The sequence below is a fragment of the Gavia stellata genome, chromosome 20 (assembly GCF_030936135.1).
Source record: "Gavia stellata isolate bGavSte3 chromosome 20, bGavSte3.hap2, whole genome shotgun sequence".
NCBI classification, from domain to species: domain Eukaryota; kingdom Metazoa; phylum Chordata; class Aves; order Gaviiformes; family Gaviidae; genus Gavia; species Gavia stellata.
The window spans coordinates 10,195,857-10,220,051 of NC_082613.1; the positions used below are offsets into that span (position 1 = coordinate 10,195,857).

The following is a 24,195-nucleotide window of genomic DNA, read 5'->3' on the forward strand; positions in this document are numbered from 1 at the left end:
TGTCTGCTGAAACTCTGGGCATTGTGGTTCAGGGAGATAAGAGATCAATATTTAACTGCTGTTCCTGATAATTGTATGTCAAATGAGTTCTGTTGATCCCGTATCTGCCCATATACCTTTTAATAAATTGGATTTCTTCTTATGGGCATAAGTTCATGGGTTAATTGTGAGGAAGGATTAATGGAGAAAATGTTGGAATGGAGGTGATTAGAGATAAAAGAACAGGTTTTTCGGCTTCTGGAGGCAGGGAAAGAAGAAAAAATGTTTGACAGGATAAGGGAACTGTTTTGAAAAACAGTTAATCAATAGATAATTCCAGCTGAATAGAGACATCAGTGTCCAGGTTTTGCTAGCTTTAGCCAGTCAGTGTTTCTTTGAAAAGAAAAAACCTGATAATACCATGCATCTTTCCTTCCGCAGGGTGTGAGGCTCTACTGCCGACTACACTGCCTATATACTCCAGTGGTAAAGTAAGTTCACCTTCATGATCCCTTTGTATATATTATCTGGCTTTGCTAAAGGGGTGACGTGTTACTGTTGAAATCTTTCTTCTTTCTTATTATAAACAGTAATTTTCTGCATTTTCTCAGTTCTTTTACTACCCTTCTATCTCCACAGTTTAGATTGGTAATTGTACTTTTGCTGGAGGATGTTGAAACTGGTTCTGGGAGAGGGAAAGGCTAGTGTTACAGTCTTCCTGACATTTGCTTCCACTATCAGTTCATGAGAACTGTTAGCATGACAGAAGTTTATTTGTTTACTCTGACATTTTCTGGGAGTTAAAGAGGGTGTGATTAATATGTGACTACTGATTCAGGGCAGATTGTGCAGTGTGATTGTAGCTGCTGGTTATAGAAAATGTAAACAGATGCTAAAGTGATGTAAACAGATTCCAGTGTGATGCTAGGATTCTTTCATTCAAAGCACCCTAAACAAACAAAAAACAATCTGAAATAGAATAAAACCTGAAGCTGTAATTTGAAAAAACCCTGAAAATTTTGGGTGGAATCTTCAGAACTTAGCTCTGTATTAATAAATGCTAAAGGATTGAGACAATCTGCAAGCGCTAGTTAACTCTTCCCAGATCCCAGGAGATGATTTTCAGATGTTGTTGCCTTACTGTGACATCAGATGAACATTTCTGGCCTATAATGGAAACCACCCTGAGCCACGTAGGTGTTCTGTTTAGGTGTTTATGATGGAAAATCAGGCATTTTCAGATAACTTCATTTTTACATGCAAAAAACTGATGAGGAAGAAAACAACCTCTGGTGGGCATGGCTAGAGTCCCAAATTCAACAGAACTGACCGCTTGTCCCTGAGTTATACAACAGATGTTTCACCGAGAGATGCCATTTTCATGCTAAAAGGTGCAGCAAAGATAGTTACAGTTCATCAGTCATAATAGCCAGTTAGCTTAAAAGGTATGAAGAGAGAGCAGGAAAGTGTGACGCAGCCCTTGGTAGGCAAAATGGTTATGTATATGCATGTGTGTATTTGCACATACGAATTTCACCCCTTAAGATGGCAATTCACATGCAGGGTAGGAATAATGGTAAGTGAAGCTGAAAAAATTTCACTGATCTCAGGGTACCCACAAAATGAATTGGATGTAGTCTTACGCTTAGGGAATCAACAGGGACAAAATAACTACCATAGACCTGTCTTGTGGTGTTTTGTCAATGTGCTATTTTTGTAATAGAATCCCAGCTGGAAAATCTTCTAATATCAGGATTAATCTGTGTTAGTGACAGCATGAATCTAAACTGTGTATGACCAGCGAAAAATAGCAGACTGTCAGAGGTTTTAGGATCATTCTGGATAGACTTAACGTTCTCAGTATGTTCAGGCTCTTCTTCCCGCCATTCTCGTTCCTACTAATTCTTCCTTTTATCTCCCTGTTAGAAAACTGAATCTCCTAGGCTGTCATCCTTTCATGTCTTCTTATCATGTCTTTTTGCCTCTGACAAGTCTAATGTGTTAGCCTAAAGGAGCTAGCTTTTAGCCAAGTTAGTTGTGCCAAACCTATTACTTTCTGCTATGCCTTTGGACCACTGCTTTATCTGGCATCTTCAGACTGCTGATCCTTGCAATCATGCTAGCAAGGTTGATGAGGCCTACTTTTCTGGTGCAACCTTCCTTCTAGAAAATTGGCAAAACTGCTTGGAGTAGCAGGTGCATGTGCCAAGAGGATCTGGAGGAATCATGAAGTTAAAAGTTCAATTATTTTGTTGACAACCTTGGAATGTATTTTTGCTTAGTTGTCTTCCCTGGAAACCCAGGAGTTTCCATGTAGCCTTTGCCTTTATAATTTTATTTAAGTAAACTCTGACACTGATGTAATTTGAGGACAGGATGATATACACCACTGGAAACAAAGCATACTGCTTTGGGGGATGATACATAAAAAGTAAAACATTTTGAAAAATTTTAGATGTAGAGAAGGTTCTGAATGTCTCTGATCTAGTTCAGGGAAGTTGTGAGGGTGGGAGAACTTGCTCCCACTTACACATGTGATGGACAATACTTCAATGTGTAGATGGGCTAGACCCTGTGAAGAACACTATATTCCTCAAGGTTCTGTAAGGCAGCAAGTTTCTACCAAATTTTCAATGGTTCCCACATCTATATTTGACTATTCACCTGCGGCTCATGGTTTTGGATAACATTCTGTGATTCATGCTCTGCTCTTGTTCAGGCTAGATTGAAATGGGGGCAAAATATTGAAATATTAATCCTGACAAGCATTTAACTACAAGCAGTGAAAGACTGGGCCTTGGACCAAGATCCTGATGCCAACTTATTCAAAACTCTATGTCAGCATCTGTATTAAAATGTTGGGAGTTGCTTCTCACAATCTGGAAACGCCTACTCATTAGTACTCAATATTTTAATGCTTTGCTTTATTGTTCTGACATTTCAAAAGCACATTTTCTCAAGATAAAGAGTGTGAGAGGGAAAAACTGCCCTGAAAACTCCCACAGTTTTGTGCTGGGTTTAGCACATTACTGGAAGACAAGTCGAAAAATGTGTGTAAGCACTATGAGAAAAAGCTTTTGTTCTGCGGACACATATTTCTGGAAATGCTGTCATGTTTGGGTTTGGTTTTTTTTCCCAAGTTCTGAAAATCCTGCTTCCCTTGCTAATTTCTCACACCCTGCATTCTGCAAACACACAGGCATTTCTCTGCATTTATTTACAAAAGCCAGTTGCTACATATTTGTATCTGTAGATGATTAGTAAAAGGAAACCCTAAGTAGGATGAATTTTAGATGGTGGTTTGATTTTAGATTTTTAGAAAAAAGGAAATATCAAATGGTGTGGTGCTAACGAAAGAGGTCGATTTGACAGAACTGAAGAATAAAGTCTTCTCTTGAGCTGCTGTATAGATACATCCGGACTGTAAAACAGTCACAGTGGCTGTGAAAGTTTCCTTCCACAGTCATGCCAGTGGACCTCAAGCTTGAAATAGAAGGACCACCTCCAAGGGTGAGAGAGGAATTAATTCTTCACAGCCATTCAGCATTTGGCCTCTCTACTGAGACTCAAAAAAAGGGAGCCAATTAATGCAAATTAATTGTGGTAATGGCTTTTGTGATGTGGAACTAGGAACTGGATCAAGACCACCAAACTTATTTCACACGGGCTAGTAAACAGCCTTAAAATGGAAAGAACTTTTCATTCTCTCATGAGCTGGATTAAATCCAGTGACCTGGAGGTGAAAGGTGTTAGAGCCCAATGTCCTAAGCCACATAGTCCTCTTATATTTGTATCAAAATTCTTTTGAAGTATTTTATGAAAGACTAAAAACATCAGTTATCTCCAAGGCTCTGAGAAGAGGAACGGAAGAAAACTGCTAAATGCGGCAAGTTACAATAGGGTTTCTTTTCCTTATTTCAGGAACAGTGCTGCTCTCTACAAGGGCTGTGTGTGAGATGGTGCAAGTTGTGTTACAAGACCTAAATACAACACTTTTTTTTTTTATTTTCAATGGCTGAAATTATCTAATGCCATAGAAGAACACGGTGTACTCTGTTTGTATCTGGCTACTCTGTGATATTTTGCTAAAGGAAGTAAAATCTAAACAGGTGCGGAGAATCAGGAAAACCTCTCTTGTCAGAGTAGGCTAAAAGGTGCTTAATTCAGTGAGCCTAAGGGGGCACAGAGGAGAATATGTAGGGTCACTGTGTATGAATATATTGATGCGTAAACACTAGAGAAGAACTGTTTAAGCTTATAGATGTGGCTGGCACTGAGCCAATAAATGTAAACTGCACGTGAATGGATTTGGTTGGAAACTAGAAGATTACTTCCAGCCAGAAGAATGTGGTTTTCAACAGGACCGATGGTGGCAATATTCTAACCTGAGTTAAAAGAAGCAGTTCAGTACATCTGTGAAAAGAATGTCCTGGTTGCCTCTGGCAGGAATATGAGCTCTCTCAAGATGGCTTGAAACAACATCTAGAGAAATTTGCAATAACACTGCTCTGTATTGATCTGAAATATCTTCCTGATTTAAGTTGTTAGAAAAGTTTAAAAACTAGTCCTTTCTTCTAGAGAAAAAGGATATCTGCTTCCTATTCTTTGTCTTATTTATTTGTGGCTGGGAGACTTTTTTTTTTCTATCCATAATTCTTTTTCTGTCCTCAACTTCATAATAGTAGGTCACAATAGTATATGTAGGTTTAGAGTGTAAAAGAAATGCTTACTTTTTTGTCCTGATTTTCCCTGAATTCTCTTTCTTAATTAGAGACCGTGACTACCACCTAAAGACCTACAAATCAGTAATCCCTGCAAGTAAACTAGTGGATTGGCTTATTGCACAGGTAAGAAAATGTTAAGATACTACTGTCTTTGCCAAGTAGCTTAATTTTTCAGTTCTGTTTAAAAGTAAATAAAACACATTTATCTATAGAACATAATTAAACATATTCTGATTCTTTGAACTTAAAATCTTATGCTTTCTGTTATTGTTCATTTGGTGAAAACTTACTATCTGGCAGCATAAAGAGGAAGGAAGTCCTTTGTTAGCCCTAGAAGTGGTGGACTGGCTGTTCTCAGGGATCTTTTCTATTTCTTATGATTTTTCTGAAGACATTTAAAGCATTGTTGATCTCATTTAATCTCGTATAGGTGTGGTACCATTTTAATTGAAAAATTAATTGAAAAATGAATCTAAGTTTTACACCAACAACTACACCATTGTCTTTAGAATTTGTAGTTACCCCACATTTACCTTGTAATTACAGAGAAGAACCTGTAGCTCTGGAAGTGAAAAAATTAGCTTTGATAGTCTGAAGCAATCTAAAGGGAGAGTGTGCCACGTTGCTCACCATCATAGAGTTAAATGCACATTCTGGTTCTGTCTTAAATGATGGTCTGATTCAGAATCACATTAAGTCCTATACTACCAAAATAACATAAAAGGAGTCTAGTTTGAATGAGAATCAGGCCTCTGACAACCAGGGATGTTGTCCTTCAGAAATGTTTCCTGCAATTGCATTTGACATCCTCCTACATTAATAAGATTGATATGATTTAAGGTTGTTCTGTGCCAAATACTGGATGAGAATGGAGCAGTCAATTGTTTTCCTGTTAAGAGCATAGAGGAGAGCATGGATATTAGTACTGAGGCTATCATATCAGTTACGTGTGATTTAATGGGATCTTATTCTTGAAAAGCTGAGGGGAAAAAAAGTCTGCTTTGGCCAAAGAAGAGAGATGTAATCAGACTAATCTGGCCAATATAATAGTTAATCATAGAGGTGTAGGCAGCAGAAAGACTCAGATAGCAAGGTAAAACATCAGCTCTTGGTCTGGAAAAGGTAGCTTATTTCCTTCCCCATTTTTCTTCATTCTGGTAGGTTAATCTGGCTGTTAGTTCTCCTGATCACTGAACTTTACATTAAGATTGACCCAGAATGTACTAAAGCCAGGTATGGAGATACAGATGACTCTGTAACTTATATTGTGTATATGTGTGCGTATGTACATGTATACAGATGCAAAGATGAGGGAAATTTTTTCTGTGCTCAGTTAAAGGGGAACATTGTTAAACATTTAAATCACTGTCTATGACTTAGATGAATTTCTGTCTATGTGGGTAAATCAGTCTTTGCTAATAGACCCTTACAAATAGTAATTTTCATGGGCGTTCGCTTGGAGTTTTCATACTGGATTGAATTATTTTCTAGCAACCATTCATACTTTGGCCATATTAGCTAAGAACAGATTTTAGTGGGAGCTTTTTGCGGAGTAGCGCATTTATTTAACTGCTGAAATATCTACCTTTCAGTTTAACTTTAGGCATCTGTTCTCGAAAATCTTGGTGATAGTGTCTGATCTGATAACTACCTGTTACACAAAAATGCTGGGATATACTTATTTCTGTTTCTGACAATCAATTTCCATCATGATTTTAGTTTAGAAATGGTACACAAAAAAATTGAGGACTGTTGTTTCTGTTAGATTTAGTGGCATAGGGATGACTGTCTTGAAGGATAGTCTCTCTCATTTCTGTTTGCAGTTTAGACTGTAAATGCCAGTGGGAGCCCTACCTAATGAGAAAGCGGCTTTTCATTTCCTGGACCTTTACAAATATTCATTAAGACTGAACAGAGCAAAAGAGTAAGAACTTTTTTTTTTATAATCAAAGAAACAGCATCAACTGTATTTTTTACCCTGATCCTCTTACCAGGAAGTTGTTGGCTTTTATACTTCTGACAAGAGATAAGTTGGGTCCTCAGCGAGGCTTAATCTTGTGTACATTTGAACAGTTGTATTCAAATGTGGTATATGTTATTGTCCTCTCTGTATTGTATGCACTCAGAGTCTGGGACTGGATAGGCATTAAGAGCTCTGTTATTAGATGTGCAGTGCATTTGTGGCTCTGTGGACATTAGGGGTCTGCAGGAGCTGAGCATCTCTGACTATCAGGTTTATTAATAAGTGCCCTGTGATATGCTAGCACAGATTATTCACTGTGAGGGAGTTTTTGCATGTGAGAGAGGATGGTCAAGGGATTTCCTAATGACTTGGAGATTTAATGCTGAATTTGCTTGATGTCTTTTTATTGTCTATAGCTCTTCACAATAGCTGGATCCTATTACAGTCATCCCCATAGTATGTCTTAGGCAAATTGTGCATGAGATACTAAAATAAAGCATTAAGTATGGCGGTGGAGAGAAGCACATATGAGCATAAGTGCTGATTGGAGATGGAAGTGTTTATGCCACTTCTAGAGCCAACAAAGTCAAATCCTGGAAAACGTAATGCTGTATTAGTGTTCTTTGTAGGCATTACTTTAGTGACCCTTTGAATGTAACATAGAAATGGTTTCATCAGTCAGAGCCTGAAAGGAGAAATATCTGATCCATATCCATGGATGTAGACTGAAAGTGTCTGTGAATTATATTATGGTCCCTGTGTATATTTAGAGGTAATCCTTGAAGGGAAGGGGCTCATTCTTTCATTGGTTCTGGACCCTCTCAACTTCATTTTACAACCTAATCTTTCTCCCACTGCTAGTAGGCCGAGAACAAAGGGGAATACAGACCTCAGTTATAAATGTCACAGCTTTTGTACTTCACAGAATTGTAGGTGCTACTGAGGGTGCACTAAAAGACTGCACTGCCACCAAAACAGTACTTTTGTCATTTGGCTGAAGATTTAGATCTAGACCTCCAGAAGTGATCTGTGATAAAACGCTACCAGTTGAATCCCCAGTCCTAAGTCTAAGAAACTTAAAATAGCAATTTCATGAAAGGTAGAATGGAAGTAAAGGGACAAATGCAAAGTAGAAACCTGCTGGTAAGATTCTTTAGGTCTTCTGCTCCAGTGGGTCTCTTATCTCTTTCCATTCATCCATCCTTCCATCCATCCATTCCTTCTTTCTACTGCAGTATATGTTGCACCTCTGTGCATTGCATTACCTTTAGGCTTCCTTCCCACTTGGAAGGAGCACATCATAATCTTAAAACTCTCCTTTTCCGCGATATCAACAAAATATTTAAAAGTGGTTTGGTTGCTGTTCTTAGCTGTGTTCATCTGCTTTCTTTTCTCCTACATGTGGGTTGTAAACAATCTAGGTCAGAGACCATCTTAATTGCTCGGTTTATGCATCTGAAAACGATCAGCAATGGAGCATGATTTAGGGCTTTAGACAACAATAACAGTAATAGTAGTGGTGGCAGTAGTAATAGTGATGATAATAGTGTGCTCTGGACATGATTCTTCACTATGGTACTGACTGTAAACTGTTTCTATAATTCTGCTGACTCAAATTCAGTGATTGTACTTGAATAAACCTAAATTATCTTCTCAAAACTAGTGTATCTAGTTTCACATCCAATTTCTGTATGAAAAAGTTATGAGACACATTCTGTCAAGATTGTTGATTGTAAGTGGTTCTTTTTTCTTAAGATTTTTGTTACTGCTTTCATTGTATTCAGACAAATTGCTACAAACATTTAGAAGTACTTACAAGTGAGCTGAAATAATCTATATTAAGCTGTATTTTATAATTAGAAACTGCTGTTTTGCTAGGGGAATGTTTTGAGGCCAAGTTAACATCACCAGAAGTAGCCAATTTTGGTTTAGAGCCTTCCTACATGAAGATTTTGTTGCCTAAAACAAAAGTAGATTACTAAAGGTTAAGAGAGTAATATTAGAAGGCATTTCTCCTCCAGTTTATTTACAGTTGAAAGAATAAATTAGATTTCTAAGTCCCAGCCTCTGTAAAATAAACTACCCATTTATCCCATGAAGTAACACAAAGTGAGTGTTGAGAATTGTCACATGACAGGATGTTGAAAATGAGGAAAGACTTATGAAGGCTTGAAATTAGTTTATAGTAAAGGTTAAACTTCAGGTTTATTAAAGCCTTTTTCTTGGCTTTCCTTGTGTGATTACATAATCATGCAGTTCCTCCAGAACTGCCTTGGTCTTTTTCGTACCAAGACAACAGTATAACAGTATTTAGTTCTTAATTTGTAAATGTCATGCCTTTTTTTTGCTCTCAGAAAGTCTCTTTAATAAGAGCCAGTAATGTTGCTGATTGGCAAGAGCTGATCCTGTTTTATCCTGTACTTAAATAGTATCTTTACACCATAGCAATGTTCTTTGCCAGCATTTGCCTGGCAAATAGCTACTGTTCTCCTTAGTAGGACTTGAAGTAGGACTGATGTTCTGCTGACAAGATCAGAGGGCTCTTGGTCTGGAAGCTGGTTTGCTTAAAACAAAGTCAGTATGCTACTCTGCAGTTGCTGCTAGAGCTTCAGGATATCTAGTTCTCCAGATGGAGGGGAAAAAAGAAGGTGTAATACTTGTGTAGGATACAGCTTCTAATTTAGTAGGACTGAAAGTAATATGCTCAACTTGCTCCTCTGCCAAAGCAGCAGGTCCCCTACCTGCTGGAAGGAGCTGACCAACTGCTCTTAGTGAGATAGCAGATGCCAGGTTCTCTTGTGTGCATTTGGGGACTGGGAAGCAGGTAATCTTGCATCAAGTGAGCCGCGTTAACAACATTTTTCATCTGGGTAATATCAATACTGCCTGCTAATTTTTACCAGCACTATTTAGAACTTATATGTCTGCCTAAAAAGTACAGCCAGCATGTTTGTAAAGTCTTCACTTGTGGCTGCAAATGAGCAGATATGTAGAGAAAACTTGGCATTTCTTGCATTTAACTGAATGGTAGATGCAAAACTTAATGCTGCCATTTCAGGTACATTGGTAAATTTGCAAGTCACCTTTGGTAGCTGTTTTGAAATACTACACTCAGGGCTTCAGGTAGTGCAAAACTGAAGCCTTTGTTTGTAGGTCTGCTGTGTAAGAAAAGAATGCCACTGCAGTTTTAGCCAGTCTGACCTTTGGAGTTCACATACACTGGGTTTACTCAGGTTTTTCTCCCTTTGGTTGAATGTAGATAAGATCTCTCAACTTCTCTCTCTAAGAATGAGTTTTATTGTCTGCAGCTAATGAGTCCTGAAGTCTGACACTATGATTGCAAAGAAAAAGTCTTTACATTGAGATAACATTATGTCCCTTTGTGGGTTAAACAGCTACTTTCCAGAATCCTGGTCTTTGTCCTCGTAGTTCCTGTAGGAGGCAAGAGATGCTATATATAGGAATGAATGGGATTGCAACAACAGGGTAGCTATTTTAATTTCTTGCTATTGTTCCCTACAAAGAGCATCCTGCTAATTTCAGAGCCACAAGCTAGGTTGTGGGGAAGAGGAATAATTTTGCTTAGGAAGTTGTCCGAGATGTAATATTTATCTTCTTTTTTCTAGGGAGACTGTCAGACTCGGGAGGAAGCTGTCGCACTGGGTGTTGGACTCTGCAATAACGGCTTTATGCATCATGGTAATGCATCAATATTACTTCCCACAGCCAATTAAAGGAGCTCTTACTTCAGTCAGATTAGCTGACTGCCTGAAAATGCCTTTTCTATAGGCTGTGCCATACATGCTGACATGCATACAATTGTAGGCATCCCAGCAGGTCCTTCTAAAAAGCAGTCTTCGAGCTTAGTCTAAGCTTTCCCAAGTGAATGCCCTTGCTAATAGTTATAATGAGCCCTGAAACAATTAGACAAGCTAGAAGGGGAATGTTTTTTCACTGCATCTCTTTTAGAGTCATCAGACCAATGCACAAGCCAAGTACGGTCCTGAAATATCATCAAGCAATGTCAGGTACAAAGTAAAATTGCCTAGTGCTTGCCTCTTGGACAATGAGCACAATCCTCAGTGCTGAATCTCTGAAGCTTCCAAATCTGAAGTGTCAAATTGTCAAGTTAGATACCATCTGTCTAAACTGGGAAAGTGAACAAACCACATCTGTATCAGTATCAAATAGCACATACGAAGTCCTAAGAGTAAAACATAGTTTGTCCAATGAAACATCCAGTTTTAGTCATAAATAGCATTTGCTCTCCATATTTTGATCAGTGTTTTTGAGAGCAGATTGTTGTAAATAACTAATAGAGAATTTGCATAGTACTTCATAAGAATGTAAGAATAATTGTTTTTCTTTAAAGAATTTGATCTGTTTTGAGCCCATGTAAACTTTTGGCATTCACAGCATCCTTTGGCAAGGAGTTTCTTTGCATAAGTACATGTTGAATGAAGAAGTTGTTCCTCAGGTTTTAAAATTGTCACTTGCTGCTTTTATTTGAAGCCCCCAGGTCTCATATTTGAAAACATGGTAAAGAACTTCGTCATGCCTTCCAGAATTTTGTAGATCTCATTTCCCTCTCAATTCCTTTTTAGGTTGAAAAGCCTTAGTCTATTTAGCCATCTCACTATTCAGCCATTTCTCCTCTCTTTTCTCCTTTGTTTTACTATGTCATGATTTTGACATGGGAAAGGAGCAAAAGGTGTTGAGTAGCATCTTTCTTCCAAGAGGATCTTCTGCATTTTTTTATGCATTCTGCATGCCAGGGAGGTCAAACGTTATATCATGAGCTACTGTGCACTGTGAAGAAAAGTATATCCCTAAAATACAGTAGTAGCTTAAAAATATAGAGCTGAATAGCTGACTGATAGGGATGCATTTGGTCTTTGTTCTGTAAAGACTGGGGAAATGTTTAGGATTTCCTTTAACTTTCTTTTTTGTTTCTCTTTCTTTCTCTGTGTAAATGCATGTATGTATTTCATATATATTGTTTCCAGTCCTGGAGAAAAGTGAATTTAAGGATGAATCCTTATATTTCCGCTTTTATGCTGATGAGGAGATGGAAGGCACCAGTTCCAAGAGCAAACAGTTACGTAATGACTTCAAGCTTGTGGAAAACATCCTGGGAAAGAGTCTTCTGGTAAGAAATATGTTAACGTAAATGTTGAAGTTTCTATGAAACTGGTATTGTTTTATAGAAGAGGAGAATGAGAAGGAAAATTATAATAGAGTAGAATTGAAATGGGGAATTGCACCTGTAGCTAGACCTTTATTGACTGCATAAATACTAATCCTGAGTTACTTTGCTGTAGAGCTCCAACTTCTGTAGCTCTGACTTTTCTAGCTGGGCAGACCACATAGCTTATTCTAGTAGCAAGGGAAATCTGTAAGTTGCAGGGTCCCTTCTCTAGGATGTGACCATCCTGCACTACCTGGGAGCTTTGGATTCACAGCTCACACACACATGTGCAAGTAAGTTCCAGCCTATTTCTGATAGGTCTCAAGAAAAGAGGAAACTCAGAGATATGACCATTTCATTGAGTTCACAGCCCAACCCCTTTCTATTCCCATGAAGCCCTTGAGAGAGTCTGGACATGAGCTGGGAGCTGGAGATGTTGTCTTAGCAGGCACCATATGTTTCTTGAGTTTGCTGAGCAGGCTCCACAGTGTTGGTGTGGTGGAGGAGAAAGTAATGGGTGCTACTATTTCAGGAGAGGGCTACCGTCAAGTTTAAACACAGTTTAAACACCCTTACATGTGAGGTAGATTCAGATGCAAGTTAAAAGACTGATAAGGACACAGATATTTCAGGACATCATTGTCTAAGTTATATGAATATGCCCTGCATTACTGGATCAGATGTCAGCTTTACTTTGTTTATGGAAACGATGTTCCAAAAAATACTGTTCTTTACATTCATGCTTTTGCAACATTACTGTTATATGCAGATTCCCACCTTGCTAAATGCCATCCCTAATGCTGTTTGGACTTGGTAGTCAGATTGGTGCAAACTCTTTGTTTTGAGATCCTTGTTTACTGCCAGTGGCTCCAGGCCCATCTTTTTCTCCCTTTGAACACTGGCAGAATGCAGGAGCAGGATAAAAACTTGGGTCAGAAACTACCAAAGCAAAATTGCTGGAAAAGATCCAGAGGTCCATTATATAGGAAAATTTTTCCTATGGTTCACATAAACTTCACCGTCTCACTGTTGTCTTGTCTCCCAGGAGACCAATCTGTGTTTGTCTGAATGGCCAGAAGTAATATTTAAAGCACCATGGTCCCTCAAAATTATTCCTCTGTGCATCCAGTGCCAGAGACTGGAGTGTGAGATTAATATGATTATCCTCATGGAGAGCTGTTGGATAAAGGGAAGCAGTTAAAAGGTGGTACACTGTGGGGTTTTTTTTGTTGTGATTTGCAAAGCACTCAGAGATCATTTTCATGTAAGTTGGTGGGAACTGCCATTGTTCAGGTATTTTTAATTTTCCACCTTATCAAGACAAGACAGTTTGAGGAAACAGGATGACTAGTATGGATCTTCCACTTTTTTCTGTCAGTTCAAGGCACGTCAGTTAAAATGCCAAAACTCACAATGGTAATATGTTAGCTGTGAAATGAGGGATGTAAAGTTCTTTGATTCTGTTTTCTGTCAATGTAATAGTCATTTATTTGTATTCACTAAAGAGACAGAACAAACAAGCAAACCTTGCACATGGACTACTTACTAGTGATTAATCGTAATCCCTAATTGGTCCTTCCAGACACTCCATAATTTGGTAACAGAAATATTTGCAACAGGAATAATTTTAATGTTACTATTATTGTAGTTCTGAAGTGCATCAGTCAGCATCTGTCAAGATACAGTCCCATCTCAAAAAGCAAACAATCTGAAATGAACAGCACATGCTGAATAAGAAACTGCCCCCTTAGAGGGCACAGATTTTTGTCAAATGACTAGTAGTCATGCTAAAGTTAAGAGATGTCCTCATTTTCACAAATAAATTAGCAGTCTCCTGAATGTTTGTAAAGAAGATCCCACAAATAGCAGTACAGTAAATGCATTACACTTATCTACAAAAAATTTGTGCCTGACTTCTATGTTATTCTGGGTTTAGCAATTATGAGCAGCTGGAATCCTGAGGCTTTGCTGTCTTGCCGCTTTACATTCATGATAGGGCATTGATCCTTCCCATCCCCTGATCCCACCATAGAAAGTTTAATGGAATTTCCTCAGCACTGGCTTTTGAAACATGCTTTACTACTGCCATGAAATCCTAGCTGTTTAATGGACAGCTTCCCCCACCCCCTTCATCTAAGTTTGCTCTATCACAGGAGAACTCGCCCTTGAAAACAGAAAACAACAGAAGCTTTGGCAAATACATCATTAGAAATGCCAAGGAAAAAAGTGCTTTCAGTCTGAAAAAATGCACTTCAAACAAAATTTAATACTCATTTGTTTGCAATTTGTTTCTCATTGAAGGGCATAAATCTTGACAAACTGAAAAAGTATACAACATTCTTTGCATAGTTGAAGAGAATTTGATTTTGGATTGACTCCAAGCATTGTGACTTGGTTACTGCAGTGTGCTGTTAACTTCTGATCAGCACCTCTACTTGTTAGCCCAAGCCAACCACAACACAAATTAAAGCTGGTAGCTTGGAGCTGAATATCAGACAAGGATAGTTGCCTGTAGAGATGGGTCTCCATCAAAGTTGCCTAAGAGGTTTAATGCAGACACAGTGCTGGAGTCCCCAGAAGACTGTGGTGTATCACTTATCTGATCTCAAAAGAAAAGCATTTCCAGTGATTTCTACAGATGATGCCTGTGTATGTTTTATGTAGCGTTCTCAAACCTGTCGTGCTGGATTGGACATCTGGACTGTAAGTCTAAACCTCATCAACTTCCCAGACCTGTGATGTCTCCTACATTCCTCCAGGGTATCCCGTATTTTTTATTCTCAGTAGTGTGTTGCAGTAGTTGCAGGAGAGAGTAGTTGCCATGTCCCATTGCAGTTCACAGCCAGGGCTGTGGCATGTCCTGGAATACACCTCATGCAGGGACGTGAGTACCATAGCACATTCAGTGAAAGCCAATGGTTTGAGCACAGAAGTCAGGGCTACCTGGGTTTTAATTCAACTTCTCACATGAACTCACTATGTGGCCTGAGCAAGACCTTAAGTCACTCCATGCCTCAGTTTACCATCTGAAAATTAGGACACTAAATCTCATCTATCCACAGGGCTTTGCTACTGCTGTTACATCTAGAATCAGCTTTGAAAAATGAAAGTGTCCGTATAATTCAACACTTCAGATACCAAGTTTTTAGTAAGTGTGCTTATGCAGTTTGAGAGATCAGCAAGTGTGGTGGGTAAACCGGACACTATATCCCACACATTAAAGTTATGCTCTCATGACATTAGCATGATGTAGTGCTGGAGGCTACCCATAGCTGACCATCAAGCTACTTCACATCTCTGTCTTCATTCTCCTGGAAATCTGTCAAATCTCCCTTTATGGACACTGAGTGTCCTCATGCCACAAGCGTTTTCTGACTCCATAATCCTCCTCGTACAGGAAGGGGGAGGAATGGAGAGGTACCACACGGGCGTCATGACCCACATGCCAAAAATGCTTCATGAATATAACAGATACAGGTGTAATAGACCATTCCTTGCATAGCTTTTCTTCTCCCCACTCTCCATGCCCCCCATCTCTGCCAAAATTCTCTTTGAATATGTTCCGACTACATTTGCCCTCTGGTTTTGATTAAACATGCTTATTTCTCATATGGTCTCATTTTTTAATGTGGTTGTCTTTCAAAATTAAATAGCTGCTGCCTTACATTCAAAAAACTGATTGGATTTCAGGGGCACAGAAATAATTCTTGTAGATGGCAAGTTAGTTAATTGCTTTGGACTCCTTAGGGATGAATGGTGTTCAGCTGTAGAATTTCAAGGTATTACTACTTTATGATAAAGAATGAATCATAGCCTTCTCCAAGTATTGCATATTGAATATTATCCATAGTCTACCTTTTCGTAAGAGAGTGTCCCCAGTACAGGAGCGTCAGTATACAGAATGTGAGATTTCCTTCTTTGCAACATGGTGATAAAGTTCCTAATGTTGATGCACAGGGGTTTCTTAAAAGTATTTTGGTTCTTTGCTTTCAAACAATACATTTTTGCAGTACTAATAAACAGAGAGAGGTAGGTTATTAAAAACGATAGCATATAAAAGTTCTTCATGCATCATAATGGTAGCTGCACCCAAGAGGTCATATAAGTTTGTGTAGCTACTGGCTTCTTAAGTTTGGCAAATCAAAGTCTCCAAATTTTTAAATATCTTTTCGCATATGCTTTCAAAATCCAACAGAAGAAACTGAACAGTCCCTTCAAATGTAAAATGAGAATTGAATGGGAGAGCTATCCTAGAAATTTTCTATTTAATCCCAAGTGTGAAGTGATAAAAGTACATATTATGTTGGGCTGAAACTCATTGCACTTACAACACTAAAAATCTAACCAGTGATATACCCAATTTTCTAAGCTGTCCTTTTACTAAACGTGCATAAATAGCATTGCTTCTGAAAATATTTTGTTAGAAATATCCAAGAATGGCAAACTTACCTTTCAGCCTTTTAACTTTCCTGTCCATCATTTAGTCTGAACATCATCTGATGAGGGTTTTTTCCCTGCAGATATATTATGTCATGCATTATTTTAACATGGCTGTATGGCTTCTGCAGGAAAGGATGGTTCTATTTCTTTGATTTTTTTCTAAGGTGAATTCCTGTAAAAGGATGAAGCTTATAGGCTGATGACATTGACTTCAGTAGAAAAGGACAGTATTTTAAAGTAGTGCAGGAGTCACCAGAATCAAGGAAATAATTCTCAGTAATTTTTTTTTCCCAGTGGCATGCTAGATTATAGGTAGCTTTGGTTTTCCTTTTAACTCAATTCTAATTTATCAGATGGTTCTTAAATGTGTAGTGTTTGCTCAAATGCAAGATGTTTATCTGGTAGAATTTCCACTTGTCCATTTACCAGTGGCCAGGCTTGCTTTATTTTTTTTAAAATGGGAAGTGAGTTGTTAAGCTTTTTTTCATTGTTAATAAACCCCTAGAAAAGGATGAGTGAAACATATATTTGCCATGATTGATATGATTTTAAAAAATATTTATAAGGCAGGTCTGTGTGACCTCAGTGCAAATAAGATGAAGCAGATTCTTAGAAGCAAAAACTACCAAGTCTTCTGTCAACCATAAAAGGTGCAAACTGAGCACGACACGAGTCTTGTATTTTTTCCCTGACACAAAGCTTATGTGCCTGTTCTCTAGAGGAAGGACCTATAGATGTCAGAAATTGTTCTCCCACTGGTCATCCAGAATTTTAGCCAGCGGATCAACTATTACGATGTAATTTATGTAATGTGTAGTATTATCTGTAAGAAATAGGCCTGAGATACCCAATTTATCTGAAACTGATAGCTAAGAAAGACTCAGATTGTTCATTATTGGGTATGTGGGATGTATTTTAAAAAATAAATAAATTACTACAGTTTGATCTGTAAGTACATTCACCAATGGAAAATACTGAATATTGATGAATTCCCTAACCTGAAAGTGAAAGATCTAATGAAGAATGAAGGGCTAGAAGTTAAAACCAAATGTGGTTTCTAATAGAAGAGTTGATTGACCGTTGGAACAAACTTTCAAGGGCGGGAATAGATTCTTCAGTTCTTAAAGACTGCAGATCATAACTGGATAACTCTCTGGACATTCTGCTTTAGTATAGTCAGGGGTCAATGCAGAAATAACTAGGTTAAATTTTATGGCTTATGTTATGTAGGATATCAGACCAAATGACCTAATAGTCCCTTTCAGCTTTAACATCTACAAGTCTGTGTCAATCATGGCTTGTAATGAAAAGCCCAATTTCTCATGTCCATCCTTCAGCTTCAGCTTCAACTCCATATTTATGAAGCATTACCTTGTACTCTTTTTAAGATTTTACCGGAAGAGGATGACTATGGATTTGACATGGAAGAAAAGAACAAAGCAATTGTGGTGAAGTCAGTTCGACGAGGGTCTTCTGCAGAGGTATGACCTAACATTCATAAATATTTTGGGTTTGGTGCCTAAGAATATTTCAATGCTTTGAAAAGGTACAAAAGGTCTGTTTCATTTTAAAGGCAGCTAATAGGAAATTGGGTATCTTCTACAATTCCTGTGGTAATAAACTGTTTCTGTAAATTGCTAAGTGTTTTGGCATCTTTGGGTGATTTGCTGGGTATTTTTGATAAGTGATAAGACAACAGCAGTATCTCTGTGTGATGATAGCATACCTCAGGTTCAGTAGCAACTTAAATTTGAGGAGCGAGGGAAAGTAACATTATTTTGGGATAGCAAAGATGTTCAATGAGAAACAGGTTTATCTGAGTGAAAGACGTATTTTTATGTTTGTATTTTTTCCTGAAAAAGCATGCACTCATTTATCTCCCTGGTATTTTTTAAGAGCTCTACAGAATATATTTGCTTTGTTTCTTTGAGGCACATAAATGGCCCAAATGTCATAAGATCTGAGTACTTCATAATCATTTGTTTACCCATACAAAACCCTTGAGTGGATAACACAATGTGATCCTCCGTTTACCGAAATAAGGCACAGGCAGACTGAAAGTCTATTTTTTAAAAGCTTTTTAGGTCCCTGTTAGCACCTATGAAGATAAGAGAGGACTAAATGACTTGTCCAGGGTTTCACAGTGAATTGTGGCAACACACAGACAGTAATTCTAATTAAAAGCCCAGGACAACCATTACAGAATTTTTTCATGTCCATATTCGTTTGTTGGTCACTGCTACAGATAACTCCTGGATGATTCACCCAATGCAAACAGCTGAAGTGGACAGACTGATTTTAGCAAGTTGAGAATGTCAAATGGGAAGAAATTTTGAACTGAAGTTTAGTAATAGAATTAAATGATTTCAGTATTCCTGATTCTCGTTTGTTTTAGGGTCGTGAAAGAAACCAATCCTATGCTCTACCTCATGCTCAAAATCAACATAGATTGGCCAAAAATTTTGTTAATCTAAACCTCTGCTGTAAACATTACCTGACAGATAATCCTTCTGCCCTTTCTTTGGCTGGATGCCTGTGGAATATCCTGCAAATCTGTTGTGTTTTAAGACAATAGAAGCACACAATTTTCTAAGGAATCTTTTTCTTGATCTTCGAAGACAAACTATCTGTGACCATGAGCCCATCTTTTCAACTTGATCTTAAAATACTGCTCCAGAAAAGAACTAAATATGCATCTCTCTGCACGAGAGGGCTGTTAGCTCATTCTGGAAAGACGCGAGGTCCAACAGTAATGCATTTCATTAGATTCTCGGGCTTTTTTAAATTGCTTTGTGATAATAGAAAGATATCCAGCATGTAGTTCTGTGTGGCTTAGCAGCTGAAGGCCATTTAGAGACCCTGTGCCTGCTGTCACACTCTTCAGGGGCAAAAATTAAGACACACAGCTTTGCTTCACATTGTCCATCACAATGCATTGCATACATTGGGACTGTCAGACTTTAAGCCAGAATAAGATTCCAGGTTCACCAATTAAGTGGGAATGAATCTGTTACTTGCATGGATTTATTCAAGATTAACACATTCTGACTGAGTTTGGGATTGTGATCTCTTTTTTCCTAGCACACCTGGAAAAAAATTGTTATGCACAGGTTGTGGTGGCACACAGCATTGAACTTAATGCATGTGCAACAAGGGTCTTTGGGTTTTTTATTCAAAATCAGCGTTGCCAAGCATTGTTTTTTCTATTATTAGTGTCCTCTTTCTTCTCTAGATTTTTTAGGAAGTGTTTTGTGAGCTCTTAGATTTGCCTATGCCAGAAGCAGTTCCCAAACTGTGTTCAAATATTGTTAAGAAAAGAATTGCTGAAACATCAAATTCCTGTACTGATAGGGTACTTGAACTGCAGTTTGGGAACTCTTTGCCCGACATGTGTGTTCTGCTTCTCAGTTTTGGCCCGTAGGTAGAATAGTGCCCTAGTGGGCACTACTCATGTGCTTTCTGTCCTGATCCTGAATGATGAGTAGCTCTCAGCCCAGGACTCTTGCCTGTGGGAACTGGCCCCCCATACTCCTGGCAGCAGCTGCCTGTGACTGTTAACACTTGCTCAGCTCATCTAGATAGAGAGTCACAAAAAAATCACATAGAAGTGGTTGGTTGATGTGGACTGTGGCACGTCCTATGCCTATCCCAAGTTCGTGTGTCTTCAGAAAGACATGCAGAAAGTCTTTGTCTCCTCAGTTTGTACCTTATCTTACTTTCTAAGCCAGCTCACTTGCAGGTCAATTGTAGCTGGGCTTATTCCCACAGGTTTTAATGCTGGAGCTGGTTTATGAATGGTACTCTATCAGAAGGAAGCAACAGTGGAAAAATTATCCTTATGGGAGGTCTGGTTGCTTTCTTACTCTGAACAGCCAACTGACAAGCAGATGTCTAGTGTTTGAACAGAGCGTGTCCAACAAGCAGCCAGTTGGTCAATGGCCGAGCAGATGAACAGCAAATAGCAAGCTGCTGGTGTTTGGGGAAAAAAACCAGTGGCCTGGATCCAGACAACTGCATTGAGTTGTCATAAGGAGCATCCGTTATTCAGAAGCTCTGTGACACTGTAGGGTCTTTACTCTAAAAGATACATGCTGTCTAATCTTCTAGCCTCGTTAGTTATATCCCAGTAGAGTAGCAGATTTTTATTTGAAAGTTGCTAGTTTGTAGGGTTTAATATGCAACTTTGTGCCTTATACATTCATGGATATGCTATGATTATGTGAGCAAGTAGGTGTCCCATATGCACAAGCAGTAAGTTAGGAATATGAAGAGGTGATCCACAGGCAGAATGATTGCAGGCACGCAAAGAGTTTAGCTAATTGCGCATACATTAAATGCGTGAGCTATTTTGAGAAAATCAGGCCTAAAACATAATGGATTAGAAATTTATGTAATAATTATTACTTCATGATAAACTCATCAGTGTAACTAAATGCAAATAGCAGAAACATTTCCATTGAATTATAAACTAAAGTTTGTCAAATTCTATCTTACGTTAGAATCTCTATTGTTTTTTATCCCTGTTATCCATTTTAGAGATTATTGACAAAAAAGAAAGATGAAAAATGTTGTTTCCAGGTACACAAGAGGATGTTGTCAACTGTAGAGAGCTTGAGTATTAAATTAAGGAGAGGACTTTGTAGTTTTTCCTTTTAATAGCTTTGTTTTGAGGAAAAAAAGTATAGGTTTTTGTATGTAAACTGGTATCTGACTTTCAGACTACACAATACATTTAAGAAAAGCCAAGCCATGCATCAACATAGTCAGCAGGGTTTTCCAGTCCTACATTTCCAGATTAATTTTTCAGTTTTCATTTGTGGGAGTAGTACTGTTTAGACCTGCTTTTTCCAAGTCAAGAAATTTGTCAATGGATTCCAGGCAGAATAGGAAAAAGGGTTTGTCACATTTAGAAGAAAGCCCAACTGCTGGACCTTGAAGTGACAAGAATTCTAACCTGGGAAGGGTTAATAATTTTTTTTTTTCTTTTTACGCCATTAAAGGGAATTTTACATTTCCTTGGTATCCTAACAACTAGTCTAAGTGCTGCTATGTCACATTTTAACTGGTATAGATCATCAAGAGGTATGTTTAGGCTTATTGTCAGTGGGCAGAATAGGAGATCTCGATTTTGTCATCAGATCTGTCTCTGACTTCCTGTGTGACCATGACCAAATAACTGAAGTTAGGTGCAAAAGCTAGGAATTAAAATGAAAATCTTGTGGCTTTTTAGGCTGATGAAGAGCCAGTATCACTTAAAGCAGAGATGGATTTTTACCCCCACTTAAAAACAGGTTCCATTTACTTACGTGACTAGGTATAGATTGTTTTTGCACGGCTAGTGATTGAAAACTATGTTCTTGGCTCCCTGTGCCTGAGCTGTAAGTTGTGGGAAGTTACACTTCTGTATATCACTGGATATTGCAGCCAGTCTATTATAGTCCCCTATTTTTTAGTCCCCTTTTTTTATACAGTCTCCTTTTTTAGTAGTCCCCCATTAAAAAAATTGAGGCAGAAAAGTACAAAGATATATCCATTGCAAAGTAAGATATGTCTGCGGAGTGGCATATTTATACAGATATTGCTGAAATCTCTTTGTTTTCTGTAAATCCAGACAACTTTATGGGTGCCTGACAAATGATTTGATGAACCAACACTTTATATACAGTACTCCATATCACAACAATCCTAGGAATCCTAGGAATCCAATAAGTAGAGAACAGTTCAACCTTGGACCCTGAACTTTCAGAGATGCTGCCAATGATCCAGAGTTTTCTGTGGTGTTTGTTTCATTTGCAGATGGCTGGCCTGCAGACGGGAAGAAAAATCTATTCCATCAATGAGGACTTAATATTCCTACGCCCATTTTCAGAAGTGGAAACCATCTTAAACCAGTCCTTCTGCTCACGAAGGCCACTTAGGCTTCTGGTAGCCACCAAATCAAAAGAGTAAGTGCCAAGATGGGTAGACAGAGAAGGTTATCTAGAAATGTCAATTACTAAATATTTCTTCTACAATTTATAGTGAAAACACTGTAAACACTTTGCTATGCAGAAGCTGTTCAACAGGAGAACAAATGACATAAATGAGATACAAGAGTCACAGGTTGTTTTCAGTGATGAACTTTGTACTTCTAGAACAAGTTAGGATGTATTCTCTTTATACTACAGTTAACTTTTGGCTTCCTTGTGCACAAACAGAACTGAATCACAAGGATTGTCATTCTGTCTCAGGTGTGAAGCTTCGCAGACTAATACATGTGCGAGGGAAAGCAATTTTCACCCCATTAAAGCTTGGCTTATTTTTGGATGACTCTAACGTTATCAGCCCTTATAGTTTTTCAGTCCATTATTGTATCTTATAATGAGGCTTGACCCTGTTAATGTTTTGTGCATTATTAGATTCTATGATCCCAGAATTTGCCATAGAATTGAACATCTCAATGAGCACTTGATGCTAAATTCTAGTCCAGGATGTCTTGCCCAGTCTATTTTTTATTTTTTTTATGGAAAAGATCCTCAGCTGGTATAAGTCAGCACAGCTGCACTAAAGCTTGCCTAGAAATGAAAGGGAATATAAATACCATAGAAAGTTTCTGTCCTGTGTTATTCACTTAAAGATGTACTAAATTTGGAAGTGCCAAATTTTAATTAACAAAGAGAATCTCTCATCTGCCTTGGAGAATGAAGATGGAGTGGATGATTTCTTCAGGTCTATTTATTTCTTAATTATTTGTCGTGGTTTAAGCCCAGCCGGACTAATCACCACACAGCTGCTCACTCACTCCCCTTCCTCAGCTGGACAGGAGAGAGAAAATATGAAGAAAAGGCTCGTAGGTCGAGATAAGGACATAGGGAGATCCCTCACCAATTACCATCATGGGCAAAACAGACTTAACTTGGGGAAATTAGTTTAATTTATTACCAATCAAAATCAGAGTAGGATAATGAGAAGTAAAACCAAATCTTAAAAAAACAACACCTTCCCCCCACCCCTCCCTTCTTCCCGGGCTCAACTTCACTCCTGAACCTCTTCCCCCCCCCGAGCGGCGCAGGGGGACGGGGAATGGGGGTTGTGGTCAGTTCATCACACGTTGTTTCTGCCGCTCCTTCCTCCTCACACTCTTCCCCTGCTCCAGCGTGGGGTCCCTCCCACAGGAGACAGTTCTCCACGAACTTCTCCAACGTGGGTTCTTCCCACGGGCTGCAGTTCTTCACGAACTGCTCCAGCATGGGTCCATTCCACGGGGTGCAGTCCTTCAGGAACAGACTGCTCCAGCATGGGTCCCCCTCGGGATCGCAAGTCCTGCCAGCAAACCTGCTCCAGCGTGGGCTCCTCTCTCCACGGCTCCACAGGTTCTGCCAGGAGCCTGCTCCAGCATGGGCTTCCCACAGGATCACAGCCTCCTTCAGGCATCCACCTGCTCCAGCGTGGGGTCCTCCACGGGCTGCAGGTGGATATCTGCTCCACCGTGGACCTCCATGGGCTGCAGGGGGACAACCTGCTTCACCATGGTCTTCACCACGGGCTGCAGGGGAATCTCTGCTCCAGCGCCTGGAGCCTCTCCTCCCCCTCCTTCTTCACTGACCTTGTTGTCTGTTGTTTCTCTCACATATTCTCACTCCTCTCTTCTCCGGCTGCCGCTTCCCGGTTTTTTTTCCCGCTTCTTAAATATGTTATCACAGAGGCGCTACCACTGTTGCTGATTAGCTCAGCCTTAGCCAGTGGCAGATCCGTCTTGAAGTCTGCTGGCATTGGCTCTATCAGACATAGGAGAAGCTTCTAGCAGCTTCTCACAGAAGCCACCCCTGTAGCCCCCCCTGCTACCAAAGCGCTGCCACGCAAACCCAATACAACTATGTGGATGCTTTCTTTAATCCAAAACATGATTGTGAATGCCGGAG

The 24,195-nt window shown here is 39.0% G+C and overlaps 1 protein-coding gene across 1 annotated transcript in view; it reads left to right on the top strand.

The window, feature by feature from the left end:
* The window catches only part of PREX1 (phosphatidylinositol-3,4,5-trisphosphate dependent Rac exchange factor 1), a 168,833-nt gene that overhangs the window by 119,640 nt on the left and 24,998 nt on the right, over nucleotides 1-24,195 (top strand). The window contains exons 13-18 of the mRNA XM_059827031.1: nucleotides 421-470; nucleotides 4,751-4,826; nucleotides 10,293-10,365; nucleotides 11,673-11,815; nucleotides 17,683-17,775; nucleotides 22,091-22,239. Coding sequence (XP_059683014.1) covers nucleotides 421-470; nucleotides 4,751-4,826; nucleotides 10,293-10,365; nucleotides 11,673-11,815; nucleotides 17,683-17,775; nucleotides 22,091-22,239 — 584 coding nt within the window. The remainder of the gene's footprint in view (nucleotides 1-420; nucleotides 471-4,750; nucleotides 4,827-10,292; nucleotides 10,366-11,672; nucleotides 11,816-17,682; nucleotides 17,776-22,090; nucleotides 22,240-24,195) is intronic.